We start from the raw sequence: 27,149 nt of genomic DNA on the forward strand, positions 1-27,149 counted from the left end.
ACACTGGCAAACGGAAAACTGTAGTCTTTTACAGTAAATCTTACACTCTTTTATGCAATTTGTCCAACTAAATCTGTGTTTTAGAGCTGACCAAGTGAAAGACACAGGACACAAGTAGTGCACTTTTTTACAATAATATGGTTTTGTTAACTTGGACCAAAACTAAATGACAAACGAGTATCACTATTTCAACGGCAGCATGTAAAACATCAAAATCAAAATTGATTTTTTTTTGCTTTTAGGATCAATATGTTAGCCTTAAGGTTATCTATAAGCTTGTGTGCTCCAAAACAATGACAAAATTCACATTTAGAAGATATAAGCATTCAAAAATTACAGTCTCCACTACAGTCTTCCGCCACTATGGATTAATGATTTTAATGACATCACTATGCAAATTTTCTGTCTAATCAAATGCTCTCTAGAATCTGAAGCATCCCACTATAAATAGACTTAAAAATAGCTTTTCTATATATTGAATGGCACGTAATGCACTATAGGGGATAAGGACCGATTAAGACAGTGTAACTATGCTTTCCACTGAGGCGAAAAAAGTCTGGATTTGCGTTAGTGTCACATGAACCGTTGCAGTCTGCTCCGTCCAAAGCCAAGATAGTACAGAGCGGATCATATGCACGAGTCGGTGCAGACCACAAAATGTATCGGACCTATTTAAATTCTACACAGGAAAAATATAATTCGCTTTAAAATATGTTTTGAAGGAGGAATGGCTTTGGGGGAGCGCTCTGAAGGGAGGGTGGGATTCAATTTCAAAGCTAGTTTGCTATTGCTATCCGCTCCGAAATTGCATACCCTACCTTTAATGATGGCTGGGTGTAGCCTAGAAATCTAGACGCACCCTAGCGGCAGCAAAATGTATTTTGCAGCCAGGGCAGTCTAGCAACTCTCCATAGACTTTCGAGCTGCAAAAACCTAAATTGGGTCAGGCCAATCACGCCAATCACGTCGCGTATAGAGTATGCGGGCCAGGGCCGTGCAGAGACCTCTGGAGGGGCAGGTGCTCAAAGTATAAAAGAGGGCACATGGAACAAGGTTTTAAATGGGGCTGTGTTTTTCCTGACTCAAAATGAGGCAGATGGGTAAAATCCTAATAATGTATTTTAATAATAAATAATTAAATTTGTATTTTTTTTGTAGATCATCATATGTGTTTCCCACAGTATTTTTGTGGGTTGAGCTCGCTACCTCTAGGGGGGTCCGGGGGCATGCCCCCCCGTAAGAAATTTTTTTACATTTTAAAGATAAATTCATTAATCTGGTGCACTTTGAGTCACCCAAATCCACTGTTAAAAACAAATAATCCACCCGCAAACCGCCCATATTCTTTGATTTAGATATCTGCATCTGATCATCACATTACAATTATTCAAATTCTTAGTGTTAAGCATGATAATATGGTAACATATCACACTGAAGTAGGCTGATTTAAAATTAACATTTATTTAAAATAAAAGTTCTTCTTTTGGCAAAAAGAAATTACATTTCCTTAATAGTCTAAACAGAGGCTTTACTCTCTTCAAGCTTAAATTGTCAATGTTTCATTACATCACTGTTTGAAAACACAATTTATTTGTACCTTTTATAAAGGGCATTTTTCCCCTAATTTTATTAAATGTGCTCCATCTTTCATTTCAAATTCTTAAATTTGATCAATATATTCAATTAAAATAATAAGACACCAGGCTGTTACCAATCAAATTAAATCATTTACATTGAAAAATTATAACTGTATTAAATTTGATTATTTTAAATATTTTTGAATATACAAATAAGGAATGTTGAAAAGATGATACTTTATGAAACTAAACCGCCAGTAGGAGGCGGCAGGCGACCGTCTTAATGAGCGAGTCATTGAGTCATTCATTCAAACGATTCGTTCAAACGGCTGATTTATTCAGAATGAGGCAGTTTATGAATGGGTCATTGAATATTTGACTCAACTGATTCGTTCAAAACGCTGAATCATTCAGTAATGCAACAAGTGTTGCTGTGATATGTGCTATGGTTCTGCGTGATCTTTGTTTGGAACTATTTTCGCTGCTGAAACAGAACAAAAACAGTCATTGCGTCTAAAATGTAAGTGACTTAATTTTAACTATTTGTTTATTGACCTGTTATGAAATCAGTCTCGGTTTCAATCTTGATGGCATTCAGGAAAACAGTTACTACAGCCTACACACAGCAATATAAACAACGTCTCTGCATGCTCTCTTCACGTCGTCCTTGTAAAATAATAATAATAAGTAAACAAACATCAAAATCACTAAGCTTAGAATGAAACGCCACTTACCAGCAGCCACAGATTTGAAGATATCTTCTGGTAGTGCGCGTAGCCGCGCGAAATTAAAAAAATGTGCGTGCAGCGTCAGGAACCCGGATGAGTTCGCCAGGTGAAAGGTCATCATGTGGGTCATTTTATTTACGGCTAAATTATTATTAATAAATTTTACTAATGGTTAGATTGGGCAGGCATCCACAAAAGGGCCTTTAATTACAAAAAAAGGAGAGGAAATTTTGCTTGACAAAAGGGCACTTTGGTCACCAAGGGGCAAAGGGGCAGGTGCTCGAGCACCCAACGCCCCCCCCTCTGCACGTGCCTGATGCGGGGCGGGCTTAACATATGACGACAGAGTTGCGACGGTTCCCTGGCTGCTACTTGAAAACAAAGAATGACGGCTGCTCATCGGCTTTGGCCGCGACTCTGGAGGACTTAGAGTTAAGTTTTTCTTTGAGAAAAGAGCAAAGAACGGCACTTAAGTCATTCTTAAAAAAAGGAAGATGTGTTCGTAGTTTTGCCGGCCAGATATGGCAAAAGTTGAATCTATCAACTAGCTCCGCTGGTGGGAAAACGCTCTGGTTGGTTGAAGCGCTGTCCTATTGCGTGCAGAGGGAATTTGAAAGACAGCCGTTTATCCCGCACCTCGGATTGAGCGTGTCTATGGTGAGTTGCCAGACCAAACATCTTGATGTAGGTCTGGCTTGCCAGGCTAGGCTGGGTGACCTCTGTTGGCGACTTTTAAGAAAATAGTGGATCAGTCACCAATAGTATTATCACTGCAGCCACACCCTCAAGCAGGAGAAATGGATGCTGAGAGGAGATTCATTTGTGGTTTGAACCCACTGTCTCCAAAGAGAATATATTATACTTGTGTTACAGGAATAAACACGCATGAATATTAGTTCTTCGTGTCTGCCTGCTCATTAGGTTTCCGTCAAAGAAGCATTAAACACACACAGAAATGAGAATCTGTTATGTTTTTATTGTTAACCCATATTTTATGTATTTATGTAATCTTTTTTTCCCAACTTGTGTGATGTTTTAGAATAAAATGATCTCTATATTTTTTGAGTTGCTGCAATGCTGGCAATAATTTACAACCCAACCATTTCAGGGTTTGAAAAGAAACGATTTATTTGTTTAAAACAAAAACATTAAAATTCTTTACAAAAACATTCCAAAATAAATTAAAAGGAATAAAAGAAATAGCAATTCTAAGTCAACCCAAGAAACCCAATCCTACTTGTGAGCAGTCATACAAAAATGAAAAGAACATAACTTAAGCTACATATTAGTATATATTGTAAATAAATAAAAAAGACACATATATTAGCATATGTCAACACATTCATTTTAGTATATAATGGTCGTGGAAAAATGCCTTTTTATGCAATCTTTATGTATTTAAAATAGGTCCAGTTACACTTTATTTTAAGGTGTCCTTGTTACAGTGTAATTATACATTTACGTACTGAGTAATAATAATTAAATACATGTGCTTACTATAGGGTTAGTGTAGGATTAGGGTTTGGTTTATGGTTAGTTGTATGTAATTATGCATATTTTATAGTTATTACTATAGAAACTACATGTAACGTGTAACAAGGACACTGTAAAATAAAGTCTTACCATAGGTCTGAGAATGTAAGGATCAGGCCATCCAAGCGGACCCCAGTGGGTATTAATAATCTGTGCATAACACTAACAGCAACCTCATTATTCATAAACATCTCCATATTCGAAACCCTTGCACAGTAAAAATGTAATCAACAGCTCCTGAATGTTGCGTATCATCATTAAGGTACAGCCTCCATCTCTGAGACAATGCCAGTCCAATTAGACTGCTCAGGGAAGTTCGCAGTCACTTTGGTGCCATTAATAGCTGTTAAGAAATTGGGAAGAAAGACATTTTTACTTTGACATTTCTGTTTGTGGTCATTATCGATTGTCTATGTTCTAAGAAAGCGTCATTGACTCTTATAAAAGAGAAAAAGCTAGCTGTGACTTAAAGGGGACCTATTATGCTAAGTTCACTTTTATAAGTTGTTTGAACACAGATGTGTGTCCACAGTGTGTGTAAAAAACCAGCCTATAATGATAAAAATCCACCCAATACTTTTTTAATAATCCCCATTATCATTTACAATCTCTCCAAACGCATGGTTTTGTGGTTTTCAAATAAGAAAGGGCGGAAACAAGGGAAGGGAAGCTCCGCCCATGACTGGTGAGGATCTGCCCTATTAGCATAGATCCCGCCCTGAGTGAGCCGCAGCAGTTCACCTTTTCTGTTTGCTCACTGCAGCAGCTAGAGATTTACAATGTCTGCACCAATTTTTTTTTATTATTTACAAATGTTCTATTGTTGGATGTACCAACAAACATAAGAGTCTCCATAGACTTCCAACATCTGAGTCACTGAGGACGCCGTGGTTATAGTTGTTACTCAAGGATGGATCAGTACAAACTGTTCGAGATCCAGCTTACAGTTTCCGGACCGATACAATAGGGAGAGCATGCACTTTATTAAAGTTCATAGGAGTTGCTTTACGGATATAAAGTTCACCAGTTTATTACACAGACACACACAAAAACGGCATGTTTTTGCTCACCCCCAAAAAGTGGCAATTTTAAAGTGCTATAAAAAATGTATCTGTGGTAGCCTGGCAGTGGCAAGCCAGACCTACATTGTAAATTTTGATGTAAATTTTGCTGCCGTTAGGGTGTGTCTAGATTTCTAGGCTAGATCTGTGGGGTATTTTGAGCTAAAACCTTAAAAAACACACTGGGGACATCAGAGACTTATTTTACATCTCTTAAAAAGGGGCATAATAGGTCCCCTTTAAATACTGTAGTTCTTCAGCACAATCTAACTGGCCAATAACACTTGCCTACAACCACTCCAATGCTGTGCTTGTTGACACTTCCCCAGCCATGTGCTGGAGTGCTGATGGTGGGTTTAACACGGACCCTCGCTCCAGGGCTTAAACTGAGGGGTTCTTAAAGAAATATTTGCAAATAATGTTAAAGTCATGGAGGAATGGATCAAGATTATTATAATTAACTAAAACAAAGACCATATATACTATATATATATATATATATATATATATATATATATATATATATATATATATATATTATATAGCCTACTATTTTATTTCAACAAGTTGCAAAGGTTGCATTTTCATTTAGTTGAACTTGATGTGCTTAAATAACTAAAACTGAAATAAAAATGTATAAAAACTATATAGACATATTTAAACATTTAATAAAAAAAAACATTTAATAAAAATGACAAAAACAAATTCAAAATATTAATAAAAACTATATTAGTATCATAATTATACCATAGCAGTGGTTACATGGTTTTGTTTAATAACATACTAATATCCAGCAGATTACCTGAAACATCACTGCTCACAAGCTCCATTTCTGAAAGTAGACCAGTCCATTCTTTCTGCTCAGGGAAATCCACAGTCAAAGACTCCATGGATCGCTGGATTTCTGCAGAAAATAGAAGATATCAATAACCCTAAAATTATTTGATGAGTAGCCTATGTGATGCATACATTTTTGTATAATTTCAGACTAAGGTATCTCAGTATATTAGCATTTAGTAAAAGCATTGTGTGTATTTACTTTTAATGACACCGATGCTGTTGTGAGTGACTGATCCCCATCCATGTTTTGGTTCTTTCACTGAAGATCTTATGCTGACTCTGTTTCCTACCTTGAAGCACTTTTGAGCGGGGGACCCTAAGAAGTAGTGTTACTAGTTAGGCATAAAGTTAGACTATTATATTACACAAGGCAACAATACATGTAAAAAGTGAGAAAAAAATGAGTGAGAGAAAAGTGAGAGTGGTGTAATAAAACAATACTGAGAGGAAAAATGCACTTCACATGAATTAGATCAGACATAAATCAGGCCACTGATAAAACAATGGGCTACGTTGCACAGATTAGTTATCTCTTGAAGATATAGAGTAAACCTAGTGGAGTGGCACACACTGACCACTGTTGAATAGTTGAAATTGTACAAAAACTACGTCTAGACTTATCAGTGAGAACTATATACAGGCATCAAAATATATCAAATCAGCAATACCTAAATCAGTACTGACTACAAGCTCCATTTCAGAAACCTCTCCAATCCAACCGTCCTGCTCAGGGAAATCTACTGTCACAATCTCACCATTCACATCTAGAGAGAGAAAATATTTTAATATCCTAAAAAGGAATGTGCAAGCCTAATATGGGAATGATTATAAATAATACTAATCTGACAGTTCTTAACAATAACCGTATCAATCTGTCAGATCAGTGACAGCAGATTACACTCTTACTTATTACACTGCCAATGCTTTTGTGGTTGACTGAACCCCATAGATGTTTTGGAGTTTTAACAGATGGCTTCACATAAACCTTGTCTCCTATCTTAATATTGCAGGTGGAGGTTGAGGATCCTGAAATAAAATGAGCAGAATTTAATTTTTATAGGCTATCATTTACTGACGTGGCAATTTCAAATTCTTAATGCCTCACTATCTAGAGCTTGTAAATGTCACATTTCTGTAGAAAAGAGGTTCCATGCAAAAATATTGATCCAGTTCAGATCTAATCAGACGTTTGCAGGCCAGCTACTACTTAGATGACAAAAACTCAAGTCCTGCTCTGTATATTTACCACATTCATCATCATCAGTTACTGGCTGAATCCCTTTCCAGCATGCGGATCCAGCAAAGTCGACAACCAAACTCTCATCACTGTAAATATCTAAAAGAAGAACATGTAAATGAGTGTGCAGCACATATTCATTTGTGATGCCTTGCACCATAATGTACCATTTGTGACCATGAGAATTATACAGATCTTGCCTTTTACCACACCCACACTTATGCCTGACACCTTTATCCCGATCATATTTTGGGGTTTTAATAGAAGGATTCACTTTGACTCTGTCTCCAACCTTAATGCAAACTAGATTGATCTTTGTGGCTAGATCTGAAACGTATAGGCCTATTTCATCATAGGTACAATACAAATACGACCAGTGAAAGTAAACTTAGGTAATTTTACCTTTTTTAAATGTTTCATTTATTTCCTGGTTGAAAACAGTCTCCAGTCGCTCTTTAAGTTCACAGGCAAGTTTGCTTACATCCGTATAAGAGCAGCGAGGCTTAAAAGAGCGACTGGGGAAGCCATTAGACCCAGAAGAAGAGGACACAGACTCATAATTCTGCAGAAAAAAAATGCATTAATAGTCTAATTAATAAAAATTGAGTTTAGATTTTCTAATGTGTCATATGCAGGAATACTTAAATGTAGTACAACATGTAGAAAATATCCAAATCTTAGCAACATTACAAGGTTATTTTTTATTACAATATATTATTGAGATGGTAGATTTTGCCAGTTTAGTTCATGTAAAACATAAGACAAGTTTGCGGTGTGATACGAAACATGAAAGTAGCACCGGTTTCAGTTATCTGAATAAGTAGACTGATATACAGTACAGCACTAATGGTGTGAATGACCAATCAATGCCGCGATTGACCAATCAGAATCAAGTATGCCAGAGAGCTGTGTAATAGTGCAATAGTACATTTTTCAGCGGCCTTGGTCACGGAATTTTTTCCCCATAGGGAATGAGCCATGAATGATGAGCCATGAACCAAACCAAGCAGCTATGAGAAGAATCACAAAATTGCCAACGTTGATCTAAAAAAATAATAATAATTGGACAGTCAAAGGTAAAAACCTGTGTCCTCAAAGGCTTTAATGAGAGAAAGATCTAAAGTCCCTTGAAGCATTGTGAATGACATAATTGAATTAAAAACGGAAATATTGTTTAAAAGATCTTGATTGTGTATAGCTACAGAAACAGCATATTTTAGGTTTAAAATATATGTAAATATCTAAATAGTTTGAGAGTGAAGGGGGATTGTCTTGATTACATCAGTCGCAGTGCTTCATGGGAGTGGGCGGGTGCTTAAGGGTTCTTTTGGCATGATTTGTTTGTTTTGATTCTCTGATTGGTGGAGATTTCTCAGCTGAATCATGGGCAATGTATTTTTGCACCAGACGGCTTCAACAGAAGCATACCATCAACTAACAAACTAGTAGCTCACATCTCTGTCTTTAAAGGTTTATAAGTTATCATTAAAAATCAAATCCCCTATGAATGAATGGGATTTTATGTAGGCCTATGATAACGCAGACTCCGAATAAATAATCACATTGCTTATGGTGGTTGTACCTGGAGAAAGTGGATGTTGTCATCTGTCTGTAGAAATGTCTCTAGGACTCCTTCCCTCTTCTTCAGCTCAGTAATTTCCCCCTCAAGCTTCTCTTGTAGTTTTGCACCTTGGTCCAGATCAGCCTTTTCTTGAGCTTTTATCTTTTCAATCACTTCATTACTTCTTTTCTCAATAAATTTGGCCAATTCGGTAAAGACTTTCGTACTGTTTTTCACAGCCTCCTTTGCAGAATCCTGAGGAGAACCAAAGCAAAAGAAAATATTATCTCTTTAATGTTGTTTATAATTACAAGATCCATCACCCCAGTAATTAACCCTTGTGTCAGCTGATTAATGCAGAATCGTTCAGTTTAAAAGTTAAAGTTATTTGCACCAGAACTCACTGAATGGGATGTGATGTCCATTTTCATCTTCTGCAGCTCTTTCTCTTTTGCCTGGATTGTCTGCTTGACTTTTGTCTGAGTGTCTGTGAGTTTCATCTGAGGACAAATCCATCACAGTCTGTTTAATCTCACTGAAAACATTGTGAATAGCGTTTTATAATTGGATTAATTAACGAGTCATTAAAGAAAGAAAGAAATGATGGACATCTTCACCTGTTTCTCATCACGCTCTATTGTAGATGGCACAGTGTCATGGCCTTTATGGTCATCCATTAAGCAGTGCATGCAGACACAAACCTGGTCGGTTCTACAGTAAACCTCAAGGAGCTTTTCATGTTTGGAGCATACTGGGATGACGGTAGCTTTCACCAGCTTGTGTTTCTTCAGGGCTGGAACATCATAGTGTGGATGTACGTGTGTTTCACAATAAGAGGCTCGACACTCCAGACAAGACTTGACAGCTTTGAACACTTCTCCAGCGCAGAAATCACATGCAATATCTCCAGGTCCAGCAAGACTTTGAGCAGCCTCTGACATATGTAGCTTTGTTCGTAGCCTCAGTTTCTCCATTATTTCAGCAAGTATTGTATTTTTGTTGAGTGGAGGCTTTGAATTGAAGGCATGTCTGCATTGTGGACAATTATATGTCCCTTTATGATCCGTTGTATTCCAGCATTCATTAATACAGCTCGAACAGTAACTGTGTCCACAAGGAATTGTCACGGGATCGTTCAGCAAATCCAAACATATCGAGCAGCTGTACTGGTCGTGATCTCCGAGTATAGCCTCCGCCATGTCGTTATCAACAACTACTTGTTGTGTCAGAAAAGAACCTTGAGCTTATAAGTGAAAGTAAAAATTTGAAAATGAAACTGAAAGCAGGAAATGATTGGTCATTGTAGACTTTACACAATATAAAAATAAAATTGTAGCTTATTTATGTAAGCTGGGAAGCGTAAAAAAAAAAAACTATATTTTGTATTTTCTTCATAAAAGAGACTTCTGAAGTTTTGAATTCTGAAGTTTTCAGTATCACCACTAGAGGGAGACACCTAGGCCTATTAATATCTGCTAATGTGAACTTTTAACAACTCCTCCAGGGCTAGCCCGAACTCCAAAGTATTTAATCTACATGTTACATATTCCTTGTCCTCTTTTATATACAAACAAAGATACAAATATATCATTTTAGCGTTTATGCAACACAATAAAGAGCGAAAATGCGTAAATGAATGGTAATGAAGGGTAAATAAGCCACAGAGCATGCTGGGAAATGTAGTTTTGTCGCGGAAGGCAAAAATGTACACGAACTAAACCGTTGGTCAACACAACTAATTTATGAGTAATAATAGCTTCCGTCATGATTGTTTATTTGGCACAACATCAACTAGGGGGGAAAACAGGGTCAGATACCATATAAAAAATAAAAAAAAGTTTTGACCACAGGTTGAATATATGGGCAGTTTATTAGGTTCACTTAAAAGACAAAAATACCAATATAGCAGCACTATTTGTATCCTTGTATGGTATTTTGACAGGAATTGTATTATTAAATGCAGGCCTTTCATTTATTAACAATTTGTTAAAATTCTTATTAAAGTAAAACTGAACAATATTCTGTGTGTGTGCACATTCCCTGAGCTGGAACATAAATTTCAGTTGATAACGGGTGATAGCACCCATGTAGCTAGGCTATATTAAAATATGCAATCACATGAGTCAAAATGAAGAACAGAACAAAATGGGAACAGGATTGGTTTCGCAATATTTATGCATGTCTAATCAAATAACTCTCCTGAGTTCAGAAGCACTGTAAGACAGATGTGACCAAAAAGGAATTGTCTGGAAGAGATACATGACTACAAACTTACAAAACAAAAAGACACAAGTTTCTATGATCAAAACTCAGTCGCAAAGGCAAAAGGTGAGCAGGGAGGTCCACGGTCACATCATCATGATCTAGGAGGATCCTGAAACTTCAGCATCTATGGAAAATTATTACAGAAAGGCTTAAGATTTTGATTGCAGGTTGGTCGCAAACAAAAAAAAATTCTTAAGGTAACTGACCTGAATCATTTATCAATTCCATCTCAGAGAGAATCCCTTTCCAGCCTTTGTGTTTCGGGAATTCCACGATCACATCCTCAGATTTGATCTCTAGTCAGATCAGAGGACAAACCTACTTAAAATACTTTTTTTTTTTTTTCAAGAGCAACTTCATGTATATTAAATGTAAATGTACTGTGGATATGTTAAAAATATGAAAGTAGTTTATATCTCCTTAAGTTTGTTCTGACTATGAGATTAATACACAGATCTTGCCTTTTACCACACCCACACTCGAGTGTGTGACATGTTCGCCCCAATTATGTTTTGGTGTAGTTACGGAAGGTTTCACTCTGACTCTGTCTCCAACCTTGATGTCGACTGAAACATTTTTTGTTGACAAATCTGAAACAAGTAAAATATTACAGAAAGCATTTTCACTTACAAGTACAATCAGATGCAAAAATTTGCATTGGAAGATTACCTGTACAAGAGCCAGTCACAAGCTCCATTTCTGAAACTAAACCAGTCCAGTTTTTATGCTCAGGGAAATCTACAGTCAAAGATTCACCCTGAATTTCTGCAGAATTTAAAAAGAAATGATCAAAATCATCATCAACTCCTCAAATATGATACACAGTGAGTCTACAAAAAAACTTTTAGCATTTCATTTATTTTAGTAAAAATCACAATGTTTTGAATATGTATGCATTAATGATTAAATCAAGACAGTCAGTTCACCTACTTTTAACACCACCAATGCTTTTGTGAGTGACTGCTCCCCATTTGTGTGTTGGAGTAACAACAGACGGCTTCACGCGGACTTTGTCTCCAATCTTAATATTTGACTCCAGACTTGAAGATCCTGAAATACAAAGAGTGTTACGAAGGTCTGAGACGAGACTTAATAGCTGCTACTTAAATGTCACTGACACACTGTAATGATACTGTGTATTATTACCAAACTCATCATCTTTGGTTACTAGCTCCATTTCAGAGTAAATTTCTTTCCAATTTGCATGTTCAGGGAAGTCAACAATCAGACTGTTATCACATTTGATGTCTAAACAGAAAAGTTCATATTGTAAAGCATACACTTGAGTTAGGATTGCTTAATAATAGATGATTTATTTGAGGGGAAAAAACAGGTCTTGCCTTATATCACACAAACATTTTTATGTGACAACGGGGTTGGCGATATGACCAAGATCATACATCACAATATGAGTAGCTTTATTTCACGATAACAATATACAGTTTATAACAATAAAGATTTTTTTTTCTTTGAATAAGGTTATATCAACATTTTTGATACTATTGAAATCTCATCATTCTTGACACCAATTTCAATATCACAAGAAAACTAAAAAAAGCACTTCTCGAAGCTTACAGAAGACAAGTTAACAGTCAGTGATAAAATAAGAACAAAGAAAATAATTACAAGAAATAGGACAACAAACTACAATAGGACAAAGACACAAATGAAATAGACCTACCTGAAAAACATCAAGCACTACAAATAAGAAATACTACATAAATTGTATAAAGTAGGCCTAATCAAATGTATAAAAAATAAATAAAAAAAAATCACTGCATATTCTTCACAATGTTACAAAGAGTTACAAAAATGATTCAGTCAAGATCAGTGAGAGATTTTCTCTTTTGTTGTTTGATTAACATTAATGACACAGACCACAGCAGGTATATTAGGCTGCTGTCACTTTTAAGATCGAATGCACGGATCCAATATACTGTTACACGTGTTTTCTTTCCCAATTGTTTACATTCACTTAAGACATAAATGACTGTGTTTATGAGGACACTTGCAAAGACTAGCATTTTGACAAGTAAGTATGTGTATTTAACCGTTGAAGCCCAATTGTGTGGCAAAAAGAACTCAGTTCAGAATCAGTACTCACAGGCTTTATGTGCTCGCGTCTCAGACAGCGCATGCAAATAGCGAAATGAGTTCTCTTTCGCTGTTTATTGCGTTTCAGGGGTTTAAAATCACTTGTTTTTAATGCTTAAAAACGCTTAATGCTTTTAAATGCTAAAAACGCATGTAAACGAAACGCTTCCGTGACAGTGCAGCACAGCATCGTCACGTGAGAGAGTAACTGTGATAGAGACGACTGTCCAAAATCTCTACCCGTTGACAAATTTCTACCAGTTAATCGTGTCTACCGGTATATCCCCCACCTCTGTGACATAAGCACCCCAGTTATGTTTTGGTGTGGTAAAAAAAGCTTTCACTCTGACCTTGTCTCCAACCTTGATGCCAACTGGAGCGTTTATTTTTGACAAATTTGAAACAAGTAAAATGTTACAGTAGGCATATTTCAGGGCACAACACAACATTTAAGCAGCAGCGAAGAAAATGTCCGCAGTTATTTGAATGACAATGTCTTTAAATTCAGTAGATTACCTGAATCAGCACTGGCCACAATCTCCATTTCTGAAACTATGCCAGTCCAGTTTTTTTGCTCAGGGAAATCTACAGTCAAAGACTCACCCTGAATTTCTGCAAACGTAAAACAAATCATTAATATAAGGCATGCTGCTTTTTCTCACTCTTTCAGTGAGCCTACAATCATTTATTTCCCCATTCGTGATTTTCATTCATTTGCATGATTAATATAAGTGATGAAAGCAATGTCAGTCAGTGCTCTTACTTTTAACAACACCAATGCTTTTGTGAGTGACAGCTCCCCATTTGTGTGTTGGAGTAACAACAGACGGCTTCACGCGGACTGTGTCTCCAATCTTAATATTGGAGTCTAGACTTGAAGGTCCTGAAATGTTACAAGGAGGTCTGAGATGAGTGTTTGATGGAAGACTATAATAGATTATTCTCTCATAGAGCAAATGTGGTTGTTTTAAACACTTTGTTTAGTAGAAGTAGAATCTCTATTTCATATTTCTGCTGGAGCTGCTACTTTTCAAACATTTATTTACCAATCTCATCATCATTAGTTACTCGCTCAATTTCAGAGAGAATTCCTTTCCAGTTTGCATGTCCAGGGAAGTCAACAACCAGACTGTCATCACCTTTAATGTCTAAACAGAACAAGTTCATATTGTAACACTTGTACTCGAGTGAGGATTTTTTGATAATTAATGATTTGTGTAAGGAAAATTGTATAGTTCTTGCCTTTTACCACACCCACACTCTTATGTGTGACGTTTCTACCCCAGTTATGTTTTGGGGTAGTAACGGAGGGTTTTACTCTGACTCTGTCTCCAACCCCAACCTTGATGTCGACTGAAGCGTTCTTTGTTAACAAATCTGAAACAAGCAAAATATTACAAACTGCTCAGATGCAATATGCAATATTCTAACAGTCTGCATGCTTTTGTGTCATGAATACAGTAGATTACCTGAACCAGCACTGGTCACACGCTCCATTTCTGAAACTACACCAGTCCAGTTTTTTTGTTCTGGGAAATCTACAGTCAAAAACTTGCCCTGAATTTCTGTAGAAGTAAAAAGAACAACAACAAAAATCATTAATATACACTATGTCCTATTTTCTCACTCTGTAGTACTATGGGCATTCAGTGAGACGGCAACATTTATTTTCATTATTTCACTTATTGTGCAAATGGCAGGAATTTTCATGCCTAATATAAATTATCAGATAAATATCAGTCAAGGATCTCACTTTTAACAACACCAATGCTAGTGTAAGAAACTGATCCCCATTTGTGTGTTGGAATAACAACAGACGGCTTCACACGGACTGTGTCTCCAACTTCAATGTCACATGGAGGACTCTTTGTTGACAAATCTGAAACTGAAAGAAAAAGATTACGGAAAACATTTCATCACTCATAAGTACAATTGGATGCAAGAAATCATGAAATTAATTTATTAATTAATACATTTACCTTCATTAATTGTTTTATTTGTTTCCTGCATACAAGTAGTCTGCAGTCTCCCAGTAAGTTCACGTACAAGTTTGCCTATGTCCTCAAAAGAGCAGCACGGCTGAAATGAGAGACTGGGAAACTCATCAGATCCAGGTGAAGAGGACATAGACTCATAATTCTGGTTGGGGTAAAATATTAAAACATTTATTAATATAACTTTTAAAAGAACTGGCAAGTGTCACACTTTTATAAATGTCAAATATTTGAACAGTCCTTTATTTCTTATAATGCTGACTCTGAATAAATAATCACATTGCTTATGGTGGTTGTACCTGGAGAAAGTGGATGTTGTCATCTGTCTGTAGAAGTGTCTCTAGGACTCCTTCCCTCTTCTTCAGCTCAGTAATTTCCCCCTCAAGTTTCTTTTGTAGTTTTGCACCTTGGTCCAGATCAGCCTTTTCTTGAGCTTTTATCTTTTCAATCACTTCATTACCTTTTTTCTCAATAAATTTGGCCAATTCAGTAAAGACTTTTGTACTGTTTTTCACAGCCTCCTTTGCAGAATCCTGAGGAGAACCAAAGCAAAAGAAAATATTATCTCTTAAATGTTGTTTACAATTACAACATCCATCACCCCAGTAATTAACCCTTGTGTCAGCTGATTAATTCAGAATCGTTCAGTTTAAAAGTTAAAGTTATTTGCACCAGAACTCACTGAATGGGATGTGATGTCCATTTTCATCTTCTGCAGCTCTTTTTCTTTTGCCTGGATTGTCTGCTTGACTTTTGTCTGAGTGTCTGTGAGTTTCATCTGAGGACAAATCCATCACAGTCTGTTTAATCTCACTGAAAACATTGTGAATAGCGTTTTATAATTGGGTTAATTAACAAGTCATTAAAGAAAGAAAGAAATTATGGACATCTTCACCTGTTTCTCATCACGCTCTATTGTAGATGGCACTGTGTCATGGCCTTTATGGTCATCCATTAAGCAGTGCATGCAGACACAAACCTGGTCTGTTCTACAGTAAACCTCAAGGAGCTTTTCATGTTTGGAGCATACTGGGATGACGGTAGCTTTCACCAGCTTGTGTTTCTTCAGGGCTGGGACATCATAGTGTGGATGTACGTGTGTTTCACAATAAGAGGCTCGACACTCCAGACAAGACTTGACAGCTTTGAACACTTCTCCAGCGCAGAAATCACATGCAATATCTCCAGGTCCAGCAAGACTTTGAGCAGCCTCTGACATATGTAGCTTTGTTCGTAGCCTCAGTTTCTCCATTATTTCAGCAAGTATTGTATTTTTGTTGAGTGGAGGCTTTGAATTGAAGGCATGTCTGCATTGTGGACATTTATATGTCCCTTTAAGATCCTTTGTATTCCAGCATTCATTAATGCAGCTCGAACAGTAACTGTGCCCACAAGGAATTGTCACGGGATCGTTCAGCAAATCCAAACATATCGAGCAGCTGTACTGGTCGTGATCTCCGAGTATAGCCTCTGCCATTTTGCTGCCAACACGTTCCGAGACACTGCAAAAGTTTGTCTTGAACTTGTCGATTCAACAGGGGGTGTTTATCAAAGACCCGCTCAAGAAAAGTTGTGTCGTGAAATCTAAAAGAGAGTGAAAGTGAAAGTAAAGAATTGGTGTAACACGTAGGCTTCCGTGATAAAAAATTATAATCGTGAAATAGCCTACACAAACAACACAAATACAGTTTAAATACAGAATTGAAAATATATATAGCCTATATATTTACCTGATGACAATCCGTCGTGTGCTTCATAGTATGGTGGCAGGAAACGTTCAAAGAATTCTGACCTTTGGTCTATTTTACAGCTTGTTTGTTGAAAGTGCACGTTTGTCACAATTTTATTGCGTATGAAATTTATTATTTAGAAATAGTCTTACTTTGAAACAAAAAAAGGACGAAAGAAAAAACGTCGAAAAATAAGATTCGAGGCTACTGTGTAAACGTAAACTACAATCATCATGAGTGCGTGTCCTTTGGTGTGTGGAGTTTCCCCCTCCAAACCCACTAGATGGAGACACCGAATAGAAAATAATGTTTCAATCTGTTATGTGACAATAAACTTTCTTCTTCTTTTAGAGTATGTAACGGAGATTTATTTTTATTTTTATCATGGTCAAATAAGCAGATCCATTAAACGAATGTAAATCCTTAAACACCATCATTAAGTCTTATCAGCATTGATCTGGAGACAAATTGTCTCCAAGATTCAATGTTTTCTAATAAGCCAGTCACCTGATTTAAGTGGACTGAACTAATTGTCAGCAAAATGGAGTCACGCAGTTAAAGGGATAGTCCACCCACAAATTAAAATTATTTAATTAAAGTCCGCGTGAACCGGAAGTTGCAAACGACTTTTCTCCAGTGCTGTGACGTATTTCCCAGTGAAAAGGAATATTGAACAGAGGGCAGGGTTTCACTCTAGTGCTCCTCCTCTCCATCTCTCGCTCATTACAGACTAACGATTTGGGGGGAGTGGTTAAGCGTTTCTCAACCCAAGCCGTCAAGCATACGTCATCAGGGAAGGTCCTCCAATGCAGAGAGGAGGGGCATTTTCAGATTTTGATTAAAGATTACGAAGCCAAAACATTTTTTTTCCGTGTTTTAACTTGCACGGATTAATTGTTCACCACAAGACTAGTAATATGCGCTAACAAAGTAAATAGGGTCCATTTTGATTTCAGTTGGACTTTAATTCCACACCCTCATTACGTTCCAAACCCCTAAGACTTTCTTTCATCATCAAAAATGAAGCTTATCTTTTTGATGAAATCTGAGAGATTTTTGTCCCTCCATTGACAGTCTACGCAACTACAACGCTTCAAAAAGTTCATAAAGTGATCGTAATACTAATCCATGAATTGAGTGGTTTAGTTAAAAATTTCTGAAGAGACACGATGGCTTCATATGATGAACAGATTGAAAATAATCTTTTTTTCTCATATAAACATTCATCAACTCACACATCAGTTGTGGTAAACAGAAGCTCAAGCATGTTCGCTTGACGTGCGAGAACCAATGAGGTTCATTCTCGAGTGTTATGCAGCACGTTTGAGATTCCGCAAGAGGTTTGTTCTCGCAAGTCAAGCAGGTTTGGTTGAACTTCTGTTTATGTGCGCTGATCAATGCTTATATGAATAAAAGACTAAATTCAATCTGTTCATCCTATAAAGCGATCATGTCTCTTCAGAAAATCTAGACTAAACCGCCCGATTCATATGGATTAGTTACCGTCAAAGTGGTAGTTGCGTAGCTGCCAATGGACGGACAGAAATCGCTCAGATTTCATAAAAAATAACTTAATTTGTGTTGCGAAGATGAATGAAAGTCTTGCAGGTTTGGAAAGACACGAGGGTGAGAAATTGATTTGTAATTTTCATTTTTAGGTGAACTATCCCTCACTGTTTAGAGTCACTGAGGAGGAACACAAATTCACCACAAACTGGCAAAAATTTGGCACAAACTGACCTTTTTATGTAAATTGAAAATTTTGGGAGTACCACAGACAAACCTCACAGTATCATAGCAATGAGTCACAGCTCACTTCTATTCTTCAGAATATGGAAAACCATGAATCATGTTATTGTTTTTACTGCCAGACCACGGAAGGCAGACAGCTGAGTACTTTCCAGTGCCCCTGCCAAATTAACTAAATACTTATAATAAAATAATACTTGCCATTTTGTACTTTTAATTCACAGTTGGGGTATTATTTTCCATTAGCATTCGGTCAAAATTATGTGCAGAATTTCTATACTATCATTTGAAAAAACAGTTAACTTCATCCTTACTGTAAAAGTGAATACAAATACATGGTCAAAGATCAATTTTAAACTTAGCATTATTAATAGGCTAATGAGTCTGCTTTTATTTTATTTACTTAAATCATTCAAATTGACAAAGGGCAGTGGCGCAGTGACATATAGTTTTCGGGGTTTTTTTAGCTTTAGTTTATTTGCACAAATATAAAATATATACAAGAAAAACAAGAAAATACAGTTACAATGCAGCAATACAACGATAATTTATACATTTTTTATAACATTTTAAAGAAGAACATTTTCTTGCTAGATGGGATAAACCATTCCACAATTTAATGCCCCTAAATCTTATTGATTATTGACCTCTAATGAAAAATGTAGGTAGATGAAAATCTGAAGATTAATTGACAATGAACCTGTGAATTTACTTTAAACTACATCTGAAATTGCTCTGGAATGTTACCTTCACTTGAATGTGTTTTATAAATGAAAACACATATTTGAGAAACATTAATATCATAAATAGTTTTTTGAAGAGTACTAAAGTGCTCGCCCTAAACTATACAATATGAGAGATACGGATAAATTAAACTATAGTTAAGTGTAAGAAGACAAGATGCCTGTATGTATTAAATGTATGTATTTTTCTGCTCACATAGTCAGCTTGTTCCCTCCAACTCTCATCAATTAAAACTCCCAGAAATTTTGTAGTCAACACTTGAGGCACCTTGATAAATCCTTAGGGTATACTTTTTTACCACTAAAAATAATAAAATTAGATTTTATTTATGTTTTAAAATAATTTATCTAAATTAAACTATAAGACCATCATTTACATTCTTAATCAATTAATTTGAGTGAGAAAGAACTAAGGTTGCGTCATCAGCAAACATTCTTGGAGTAAGAATATTTGAAACATTAGACACATCATTATATAAATAAGAAATGGTAAGGGTCCAAGAATGGACCCCTGAGGAACCCCCGAGTAATCTTGCTTTGCCAGAATAGCAACCCTTAAAGCAAACAAACTGTCTTCTATTAAATTTTTTTATTATTTTCCAACCATTTATAATATAATGAAAACCATAATTATACAGCTTTTCCAACAAAATGTAAAGATTAACTGTATCAAAAGCTTTTGACAGATCTATAAAAATACTAGGCCTACAAGTAAATTTGGTTTTCAAGTGTAAGGAGGGTAACATAAAAATACCTCTGAAAAATTCCAGCTGTTCCCAACAGACTAAGGAAAAAAAATAGGCTGTTTTGTTTTTCCTCAGAATATTGATTTTATTTTCAGTTTTACAGTTTGTATCTCTTCCAATGGCCTCTCAAACATCTGTATATTCTCCAGGATACAGAAACTATTTAAATGTTAAATTAATTGATTCAATTTAAGCATATGAATTAGATTAGCCTATACATAAAATGAATACATCTTCACTGAAAAAAAAAAAAAAGATTCGTAAGTGGTTGCACACAATTGATTTTAGCTACATTTAAACAAATGCATTAAGTTGAACTAAAATTGATTAAGTTCAACTTAATGCATTTGTTTAAATGTAGCTAAAATCAATTGTGTGCAACCACTTACCATAAAAATTTTTATTAAATTCAACGAATCATTTTTTTTCAGTGTCTCATCTTAAAAAATAACCCTGAAACCTGAACCAGAATATTGTGCAAATATAGCCACATTTATAACAAAATAAATTTCTGGCACTGTCTTCAATTTACTTTTCAATAAAAAGTGGATCTTTCATAATGTTAATTGATTTTCTGAATGTCCGGCTGCAGTGGGAATGGCTGAGAAATGGGACCAATAAATAACTCAGTGTGTACTTTGTGAAATCATAAATTCGTGCATGTCCATTTGATTTTTAAGATTCCTCAAAAACAAGATGTGCATTGTTGAAGTTGGGGCCCATGGGTAGAATCACAGACGCTTTTGTTCGGGGCTCCCCGTTCCTGCGATGGCCTGCTGTCGATCAAGATGCAAAAGCGTCCGCCCCCATCGGCCCTTTCACTGCTGCAGCTGGCTGCCTCTTGCTGCTTGCCGTATGCTATGCTCACTGCAATCTGTGCTGGTGAGGCCGAAGGAGCTGCAGCTTCAGTATTAAACCAGGCCTACGAAACGCTTATGACGCTCGCCACCAAAAAAACACGAGGTAAGTCTTAGCCTACTGGGATGTGCTTTTTAAATAAAATATATATATTATGTAGTCGCGCCGCTTTAGAAGATCTCGATCCGCGATGGTTAAATGCGCGGTCGATTTCGAAAAGCGGCATGTTTGCGGAAGTGACCGTGCGGTCCATGTTTAGCCGCCCCTGTTATTTGCCTTTACATGTCATTTGTGTTTTCGAAGTATATATTTCACTCTCATGTGCATTTTGTCGACACGGTAAACGTGTGGAAAAGTTGAAGATGCTGTTTGGGTTGGCCGTAAACGAGGCGAAGTTGACTAGCCAGCGGACCCGTTTGAAAAATCAAAATGGCTTCCATCTTTGTCGTCTCAGCAGAGAGGTTTATACCTTTGTTTCCCCGTCTCGCATGTCAGGGAGTCTGTGAGTAACCTCCTTTTTATATACATCTAGTGGATTATTGTGTATCGAATCTTCGTATTAAGAGTTTGGGTGTTTATTTCACTGGCTTTTTATTTATTTTGTTACTTACCCAGTAGCGCACTTTTGACCACGTCAGTGCGGTGGGGGAGGGGAAGTGAGTCTGTCTGGGTGGAGCCTGTATGATACGTTCACTGTGGATGAATTACACATTGCCCCCCTTCGCTGTAAGTTTGATGTAGCTTAGACTCCAGCTACTAGAAGGATTTTTAATATATATATATTTCTTTTGATTAATTTTGTGTCACAACTTGCAATGTAGAATAAGAATGTCAGTTCTGTAGAATACCTTAACTCTTATACCTAAGGGCAAATGAAGATCTCCTGAAAATCTTTCTAGATATAGAGTGCAGCAGGGATAACATATTTTTGTAGGCCAGCCCAGAAGTTAGCATCACCCTGTACCATTGACAAAAAAAAAAAAACATACAGATGAAACAAAATGAACAAAATTTAATGATTCTTCTCACCCTTTTTGTTCATCGTCATCATCACAAATGATAACAACTTTTATGAATTCCGATGCCTAAACGCAATTGACAGAAGTAAAAAGTTAAAGTTACTATAAACGACCTATACCATGGTTATTTGACTTCAACGTCACCATCACTGGGTTTCCGACAAATCTATTAGGCTATTCTTTAAAGTCTACAATTTGGAAATTTGGAAATAGAATAGTTGAGTATAAATACAGTGAGGCTGTAAAAGCGGTAGATGAGTTTTCCTGTTTGATGTGATGATGTTTAATATCCTTGATAGCCTCTGTTAGCAACTGCCCTTTTCAAGACACATAGGCCTACAAGCATACAAATCAGGAGTGGGCTATTACTGATGTATTTTAATGTCATAGAATAAAACATGAATGAAGATATCTTGAGGTTTTTTTTTTATCAGACTTTTTTTTTTTAGGTATTTATCCATAAACCTATTGACTTTGGGATGATGGAATCAGAGGTTAAAAAAAATGCTAACTCGTTTCTGGGTTTTAGGACTCATTCCTGCAGCACTCTCTATTACATAAACAGAATACAGTGCTGGTATACGAAATGTTGGTTGTAGTTTTAGTTGCAGTGGATGTGTGTCAGCTTGCACTCTGGTCTTTTTTTCAACAGTGCTGGGATGTCACCCATGCTTCAGGTAGGCAAACCACCATGCCATTAATATATCTGGTTAACAATGTGGTTATGGGTTTAAAGTTCTTGTGTGTGATCTTGGTAACTGTCAAGCAAATCATCTCCATTATGTTAAGTCATCCCTCTTAACATGAAATGACTTTGCAATTTATGTGGTGGATTTTTGTGTGTGCTTGCACTCAATGAATTTGTTGGTTTGCTTGTTTTGCATAGAGTTTGATGTGTAAAATGTAACTCATTACCATTGTTTAGCTTTCGTCTTATGTCTTCCCCACCTCTCACCTACCCACCAGTATTTGACAAAAGTAGCTGATCAGAGGTCCCTGTGCCCCCCCTCCCTTCTCTTCCCTACATACATACACACATGCTCACAAACACTCAGTCGGTCAAGAGCTGGTGTGATGACAGATAATGTGCTTTGTCATGCTGGTTGGTGTCATGTGTTTTTCCTATACTGGATGCATGTTTGTTACTTTTAGGCTCCTGTAACCCTGGTTGGCTGGCCACGGAGACAGGGACTCCTCGTCTCAGTACTGTGGCTCTCCACATTAGACTTTCTGTTTGGGGTATCTACTTTCACCTCCATTTTTATTCATATTCAAAGGCTTGAAGCATAATTCCAATATTTTGTTAACTAAATCTAGTGTAGATTACTTTCTTCTTTAAAAAAAAAAAGAAAAAAAGAAAGAAAAAAGATCCTCCTCATGGGCAAATGTCTACATTACAAAATGAATTTTTCATACTTAAGGTGGCTGTGGATTGACCATGAATGTAAGATGTGATCTGTGGCCTCAAAAATATTCTAAATGTAGGAGTTTGTTGCATTTTAATTAATTTTCAATTAGACTAAAGCATTTAGTTGATCCATAGTTTATTAGGCTCTACTCACCAAGATCCGGTATTTAATTTAGAATAGAATGTATTATTCTAATATGCAAGTAATTAATCATACATTAGTTAATTATCCATTTTATATATATTATTATATTATTTATTTAAATATACTCACCGCACATTTTTAGGTGTTCTAAGAGAATATTTTCACACTGGATTTGTTGTTCGTATGTTTTTGTTAGGCTGAATTCACTTAACTGCATTTTCATAGAATGATGCTTCTTGAATTTATCATTTGTCATTGACATTTCTATTGGTTAGAGTTGTCAAAAAGTCTCGACTTTGGTACCAAGTCTGTACTGAAATAAAAAAATTGTGACGCTTTGAGTGCTGTTGAGCAGAATCGTAAATGCCTCTGATTGGCCATTGTGTTCACGCGCTCATCAGATATGTCTGTGATTGGCTACAATGATCAAGGCACGGGAGCGCTTGAGAGCACAGGGAAGTGTTTTAAAAAGCAGGAGCGTTTGAAACCGGGCCGCCTGCTTTCAAACGCTTCCGTCTGTAATGTGTAAGCGCTCGGTTAAAAGCGTCATTGATGTATATTTACAACTTGTTTTTGAAGCGTTGATCATTGGAGCCAATCACAGACATATCTGATGAGCGCGTGAGTACAATGGGCAATCAGAGGTGTTTACGATTCCGCTCAACAGCGCTCATAGTGTCACATTTTTTTAAATTTCAGGACCGACTGACTTGGTACCGAAGTCGGTACTTTTTTTGACAACTCCACTATTGGTTTTATATTATAGTTCTGATTTTGTCAGGATTGATTTGATTCCCTAAACAGGAGTGGATGAATGTGAACTAACCATCAATATCCTGTTTTTTTTGTTTTTTGTCTTTTGTCTTTTGTCTGTAGGCTAAACATGTTCTCCAAGGGCACCAAGCGTAAATTTTCCGATGGTGGTGAAGAGATATCCGAAGAAGGCCTGCTAGGTGCCAGGGTGGCATCCTCGTACAGCTTGCAGCGGCAGTCGCTGCTGGACATGTCCCTCATTAAGCTGCAGTTATGCCACATGCTGGTGGAGCCCAACCTCTGCCGCTCGGTTCTCATTGCCAACACGGTCAGGCAGATTCAGGAGGAGATGACCCATGATGGCAGCTGGCATATGGTCACTGAAGCATTCTGCAGTGCAGGCCAGAGCCCCTCTGAGCGTTTGGTGGCCACCGAGGTCCTTTGCAGGTCACGGGAGCAGGATGCAGAACCTAAGGTCTTTTCTGTCATCAGCTACGAAGGTTGCCGTGAAGAGGAGGTGGTAGCTGATGAAACGCTGTGCTCCGTTTCAGTTAGAGATACTGTTTCTAATGTCTACCTGGCAGGGCGTATGGGCCAGTGCTGGGAGAAGAATGAGCTCAGTGGCATAGAGAGGGATGAAGAGGTCCTTGAAGACTCTAGACTTGGTTCAGGAGAAGATGAGGAGATCGACACCGAGGATGAGGTTTCCACTGAGGGTCCAAAGACCATTGGACAAGTTTTTGGGACATTTGAAATAAAAAACGGTTCACCGGGTCCAGACTCTGCTCTTGAGGAGCTTTTTTCCGACGTGGACACCTCCTACTATGATCTGGACACCATGCTGACCGGCATGCAGAGTGCACCCAAGATGGGCCCTTATGACCTCCTTGACAGCTTGGGACCTTCACACGGTTCTCCTTCCATAATGTCAACACCGAACTGTCGTTCTGATCTCAATGAACTGGATCACATCATGGAAATCATTGTGGGTTCTTAGGTTAGACCTTATTCAGAGACTTACACGCTTGTCTTAATGGCTTTTCTGTTCCTTATGGAATGCAAGTAAAGTCTGGAGTCCTTTCAGGGAAAAGAGTTGATGTCTTGTGAAGGATGGCCTTGATTTTATGAGCTGACCATAGTCATATTATTTGCATACCCTTTGTATGTTTTAATAATTTTTTTCTGTATTTGTCTGTCCAGACATGGTGTGTGTGGTTTTTTTTGTTTTGTTTTTTTAATTTAATTTATTTGTTATACTCATGACACTACAGAGAGCAGAACAAGATGTATACAAACGTTGTAAAGCTTGGGATATTTTCATAAGAAGACAAAAGATTGTCTAAAATGTGTACATAAATATATATTTTTTACAATAGATTCTTGTAATATGTTACTGTACATTATGTACATGTTCTGCAGATTGATTTTAAACGAAGAGATTAGATTCTTATGTGCAACAACTCAACTTTTCTGTTTATCAAAATCCATAAACTGAAGGAACTTAATTCAATACAACAGTATGCAAAAAAGCACCAAATATACATACATTGATGCATGTTTTACATTTATGTGCTTGTTTGCACAAAGTATTTTTTTTTTCCTCTCAAGGTTTGATTGCAGTTGGCTGTCAATCAGCTCAGCCGTAGGTTTTGTTTGTTGTTAGACATCAACGTTCTTATATTTTGTCTAATCAACAAATGAAGTATAATGGGGCCAACCCATTCTATATTGTGACTTAATTTATTTAATTTATTTACTGCAAACGGTGAGTATTGGCTGTGGTCAAACTCAGGGTGGCTTTTTAACTCTAGGGGACTGATTGACCAAAGCCTTTTGCTCATAGTAAATCGGTCACAGAATTAGTGCTTTGAAAGTTGATTTGCACCAATCATTGGTTTAAGTATTGATTTTAAGCAAGTTAACTGTTTTAATATGGGTGAATGGCATAAGTATATCTGTCTATTAGTCCTCTAGACCCCTCATAATGAGAAGACATTTGTCTAGTTCTATGCATTGAGTGTCATAACACTTTCTATGTATGAAGTGTTTAAAATGCATTTAGTACAGTATTCTTTTTTATACTTCAGAATCAGTCAACAAGAGATGGTTTTATTTTACCCAACATTTTCCCATTGTTACATATATATTATTTGTTTTTGCCTAAAGTAAAGTTTTGCATAAACTATGTTTGTGCAAATTATAGGTTATTACATTTTGATAATTGTGTTCTTCTACATTGTGTCTCACTTAAATTCTAAGAGGATTTTTTTATTGTATGATCTTAAACTAGTATAGAGTATAAACATTTTATATGAGCATTGTAGCTTTTTTAACGTTTTTTAATAAAAGGTACATCTTATGAAAACAATTCTGTGTGTTTTTTATTAATATTTTGTATTAATGGTGTAATTATTAAGCTGTCATCATAGTCATCAATGTCTGTAGATGAGCACAGAGAACATTTGTTGGGTGAGAAGTGTGACATTTGAAGTGGCAAGATTACCCAGTAACTGAGTTGGGTATAAAGTGATGACATGGTTTTGGTGTCGATTTATCTTTTCTAAACTGGTTTGAATGTTTTCATGTAATGGAGAATTGACTTGACTATTAATTGTTAGTAATGTCAGGAAAACACAAAAACGTGTATATTAATATTATATGCACAAAACTTCACATTTTACCAGAGACAACGTACAGTACTACATACATTCCTAAAAAATCAACGTCATTGTTTTATTCTGTACGGAGTGAATTCTGACGCAAGTGACGTCAGCAGATTTGACTCCGTGAACGTCAGTTTAAACCCCTCCGCTCGCTCGCGGATATTATTAGGTTGTATGTCAGAAATTGTTGTATTATCCAACCCACTTGTTGTGAGGTTTTGTTACCTAACGTATCAGATTCAATTGAAATAAATAAGCGAGCTTTACCATGCATCATTTAGAGAAATTCAACAAAAATATAGCTGTCATCATGTATAGTATTCAGATTTTCCTAGTATTTTCCTGAAATAGATATGGTTTGTTTGGCAAAAAAGCAAAAAGGAAATGAAAAGCCACAAACGTGCCATTTACAATGCAGATGTACCATAGTCCGGTAGCCAGTGCT

General features: G+C 36.6%; 3 protein-coding genes across 14 annotated transcripts; 1 reads left to right on the top strand and 2 right to left on the bottom strand.

Moving 5' to 3' along the window:
• Nucleotides 1-3,407: 3,407 nt before the first annotated feature.
• On the bottom strand, nucleotides 3,408-9,774 carry ftr79 (finTRIM family, member 79). Its single transcript, XM_084431397.1, has 11 exons — nucleotides 9,155-9,774; nucleotides 8,942-9,037; nucleotides 8,559-8,792; nucleotides 7,379-7,538; nucleotides 6,986-7,075; nucleotides 6,646-6,765; nucleotides 6,408-6,503; nucleotides 5,939-6,055; nucleotides 5,702-5,803; nucleotides 5,188-5,295; nucleotides 3,408-4,181 (listed from the first exon to the last, which is right to left on the bottom strand). The coding sequence occupies exons 1-11, from the start codon at nucleotides 9,734-9,736 to the stop codon at nucleotides 4,096-4,098; spliced, it is 1,791 nt and encodes a 596-aa protein (XP_084287523.1). The 5' UTR covers nucleotides 9,737-9,774; the 3' UTR covers nucleotides 3,408-4,095.
• Nucleotides 9,775-10,388: 614 nt separating this feature from the next.
• LOC311304411 (uncharacterized protein) lies at nucleotides 10,389-16,925 on the bottom strand. Of its 3 annotated transcripts, XM_084431394.1 has the most exons (17): nucleotides 16,621-16,925; nucleotides 15,786-16,474; nucleotides 15,573-15,668; nucleotides 15,190-15,423; nucleotides 14,876-15,035; nucleotides 14,650-14,781; nucleotides 14,366-14,461; nucleotides 14,139-14,273; nucleotides 13,943-14,044; nucleotides 13,660-13,779; nucleotides 13,413-13,508; nucleotides 11,949-12,050; nucleotides 11,733-11,852; nucleotides 11,472-11,567; nucleotides 11,264-11,392; nucleotides 11,009-11,098; nucleotides 10,389-10,926 (listed from the first exon to the last, which is right to left on the bottom strand). In XM_084431394.1, exons 2-17 carry the CDS (start codon nucleotides 16,365-16,367, stop codon nucleotides 10,901-10,903), a joined length of 2,316 nt encoding a protein of 771 aa, XP_084287520.1. In that variant the 5' UTR covers nucleotides 16,368-16,474; nucleotides 16,621-16,925; the 3' UTR covers nucleotides 10,389-10,900. The 3 variants fall into 3 exon arrangements, with proteins under 3 accessions (XP_084287520.1, XP_084287521.1, XP_084287522.1); XM_084431395.1 differs by lacking the exon at nucleotides 11,949-12,050; XM_084431396.1 differs by lacking the exons at nucleotides 11,733-11,852; nucleotides 11,949-12,050; nucleotides 13,413-13,508.
• Nucleotides 16,926-20,426: 3,501 nt separating this feature from the next.
• cdca4 (cell division cycle associated 4) lies at nucleotides 20,427-25,416 on the top strand. 10 transcript variants are annotated; one of them, XM_084431402.1, is made up of 6 exons: nucleotides 20,573-20,821; nucleotides 21,073-21,218; nucleotides 21,332-21,442; nucleotides 22,388-22,412; nucleotides 22,888-22,974; nucleotides 24,165-25,416. In XM_084431402.1, exon 6 carries the CDS (start codon nucleotides 24,172-24,174, stop codon nucleotides 25,036-25,038), a length of 867 nt encoding a protein of 288 aa, XP_084287528.1. In that variant the 5' UTR covers nucleotides 20,573-20,821; nucleotides 21,073-21,218; nucleotides 21,332-21,442; nucleotides 22,388-22,412; nucleotides 22,888-22,974; nucleotides 24,165-24,171; the 3' UTR covers nucleotides 25,039-25,416. The 10 variants fall into 10 exon arrangements, with proteins under 10 accessions (XP_084287531.1, XP_084287528.1, XP_084287533.1 ...); XM_084431406.1 differs by lacking the exon at nucleotides 22,888-22,974 and having other exon boundaries at nucleotides 20,679-20,821; XM_084431403.1 differs by lacking the exon at nucleotides 20,573-20,821 and having other exon boundaries at nucleotides 21,092-21,218; nucleotides 21,335-21,442.
• Nucleotides 25,417-27,149: the final 1,733 nt, after the last annotated feature.

Source organism: Rutilus rutilus, assembly GCF_951802725.1.
Source record: "Rutilus rutilus genome assembly, chromosome: 15".
In the NCBI taxonomy this organism is placed as follows: domain Eukaryota; kingdom Metazoa; phylum Chordata; class Actinopteri; order Cypriniformes; family Leuciscidae; genus Rutilus; species Rutilus rutilus.

Excerpts from the sequence above, each read along its gene's own strand:
- ftr79 (XM_084431397.1), bottom strand. The coding sequence starts at position 9,736 with ATGGCGGAGGCTATACTCGGAGATCACGACCAGTACAGCTGCTCGATA. Across the intron at positions 9,038-9,154 it reads TAGAGCGTGATGAGAAACAG|ATGAAACTCACAGACACTCA; the intron begins GTGAAGATGTCC and ends ATTTGTCCTCAG. Across the intron at positions 8,793-8,941 it reads TGGACATCACATCCCATTCA|GATTCTGCAAAGGAGGCTGT; the intron begins GTGAGTTCTGGT and ends GGTTCTCCTCAG.
- LOC311304411 (XM_084431394.1), bottom strand. The coding sequence starts at position 16,367 with ATGGCAGAGGCTATACTCGGAGATCACGACCAGTACAGCTGCTCGATA. Across the intron at positions 15,669-15,785 it reads TAGAGCGTGATGAGAAACAG|ATGAAACTCACAGACACTCA; the intron begins GTGAAGATGTCC and ends ATTTGTCCTCAG. Across the intron at positions 11,853-11,948 it reads AACCAAAGATGATGAGTTTG|GATCTTCAAGTCTGGAGTCA; the intron begins GTAATAATACAC and ends TTTGTATTTCAG.
- cdca4 (XM_084431398.1), top strand. The coding sequence starts at position 20,842 with ATGTGCTTTTTAAATAAAATATATATATTATGTAGTCGCGCCGCTTTA. Across the intron at positions 21,219-24,164 it reads TCTCGCATGTCAGGGAGTCT|GCTAAACATGTTCTCCAAGG; the intron begins GTGAGTAACCTC and ends TTTTGTCTGTAG.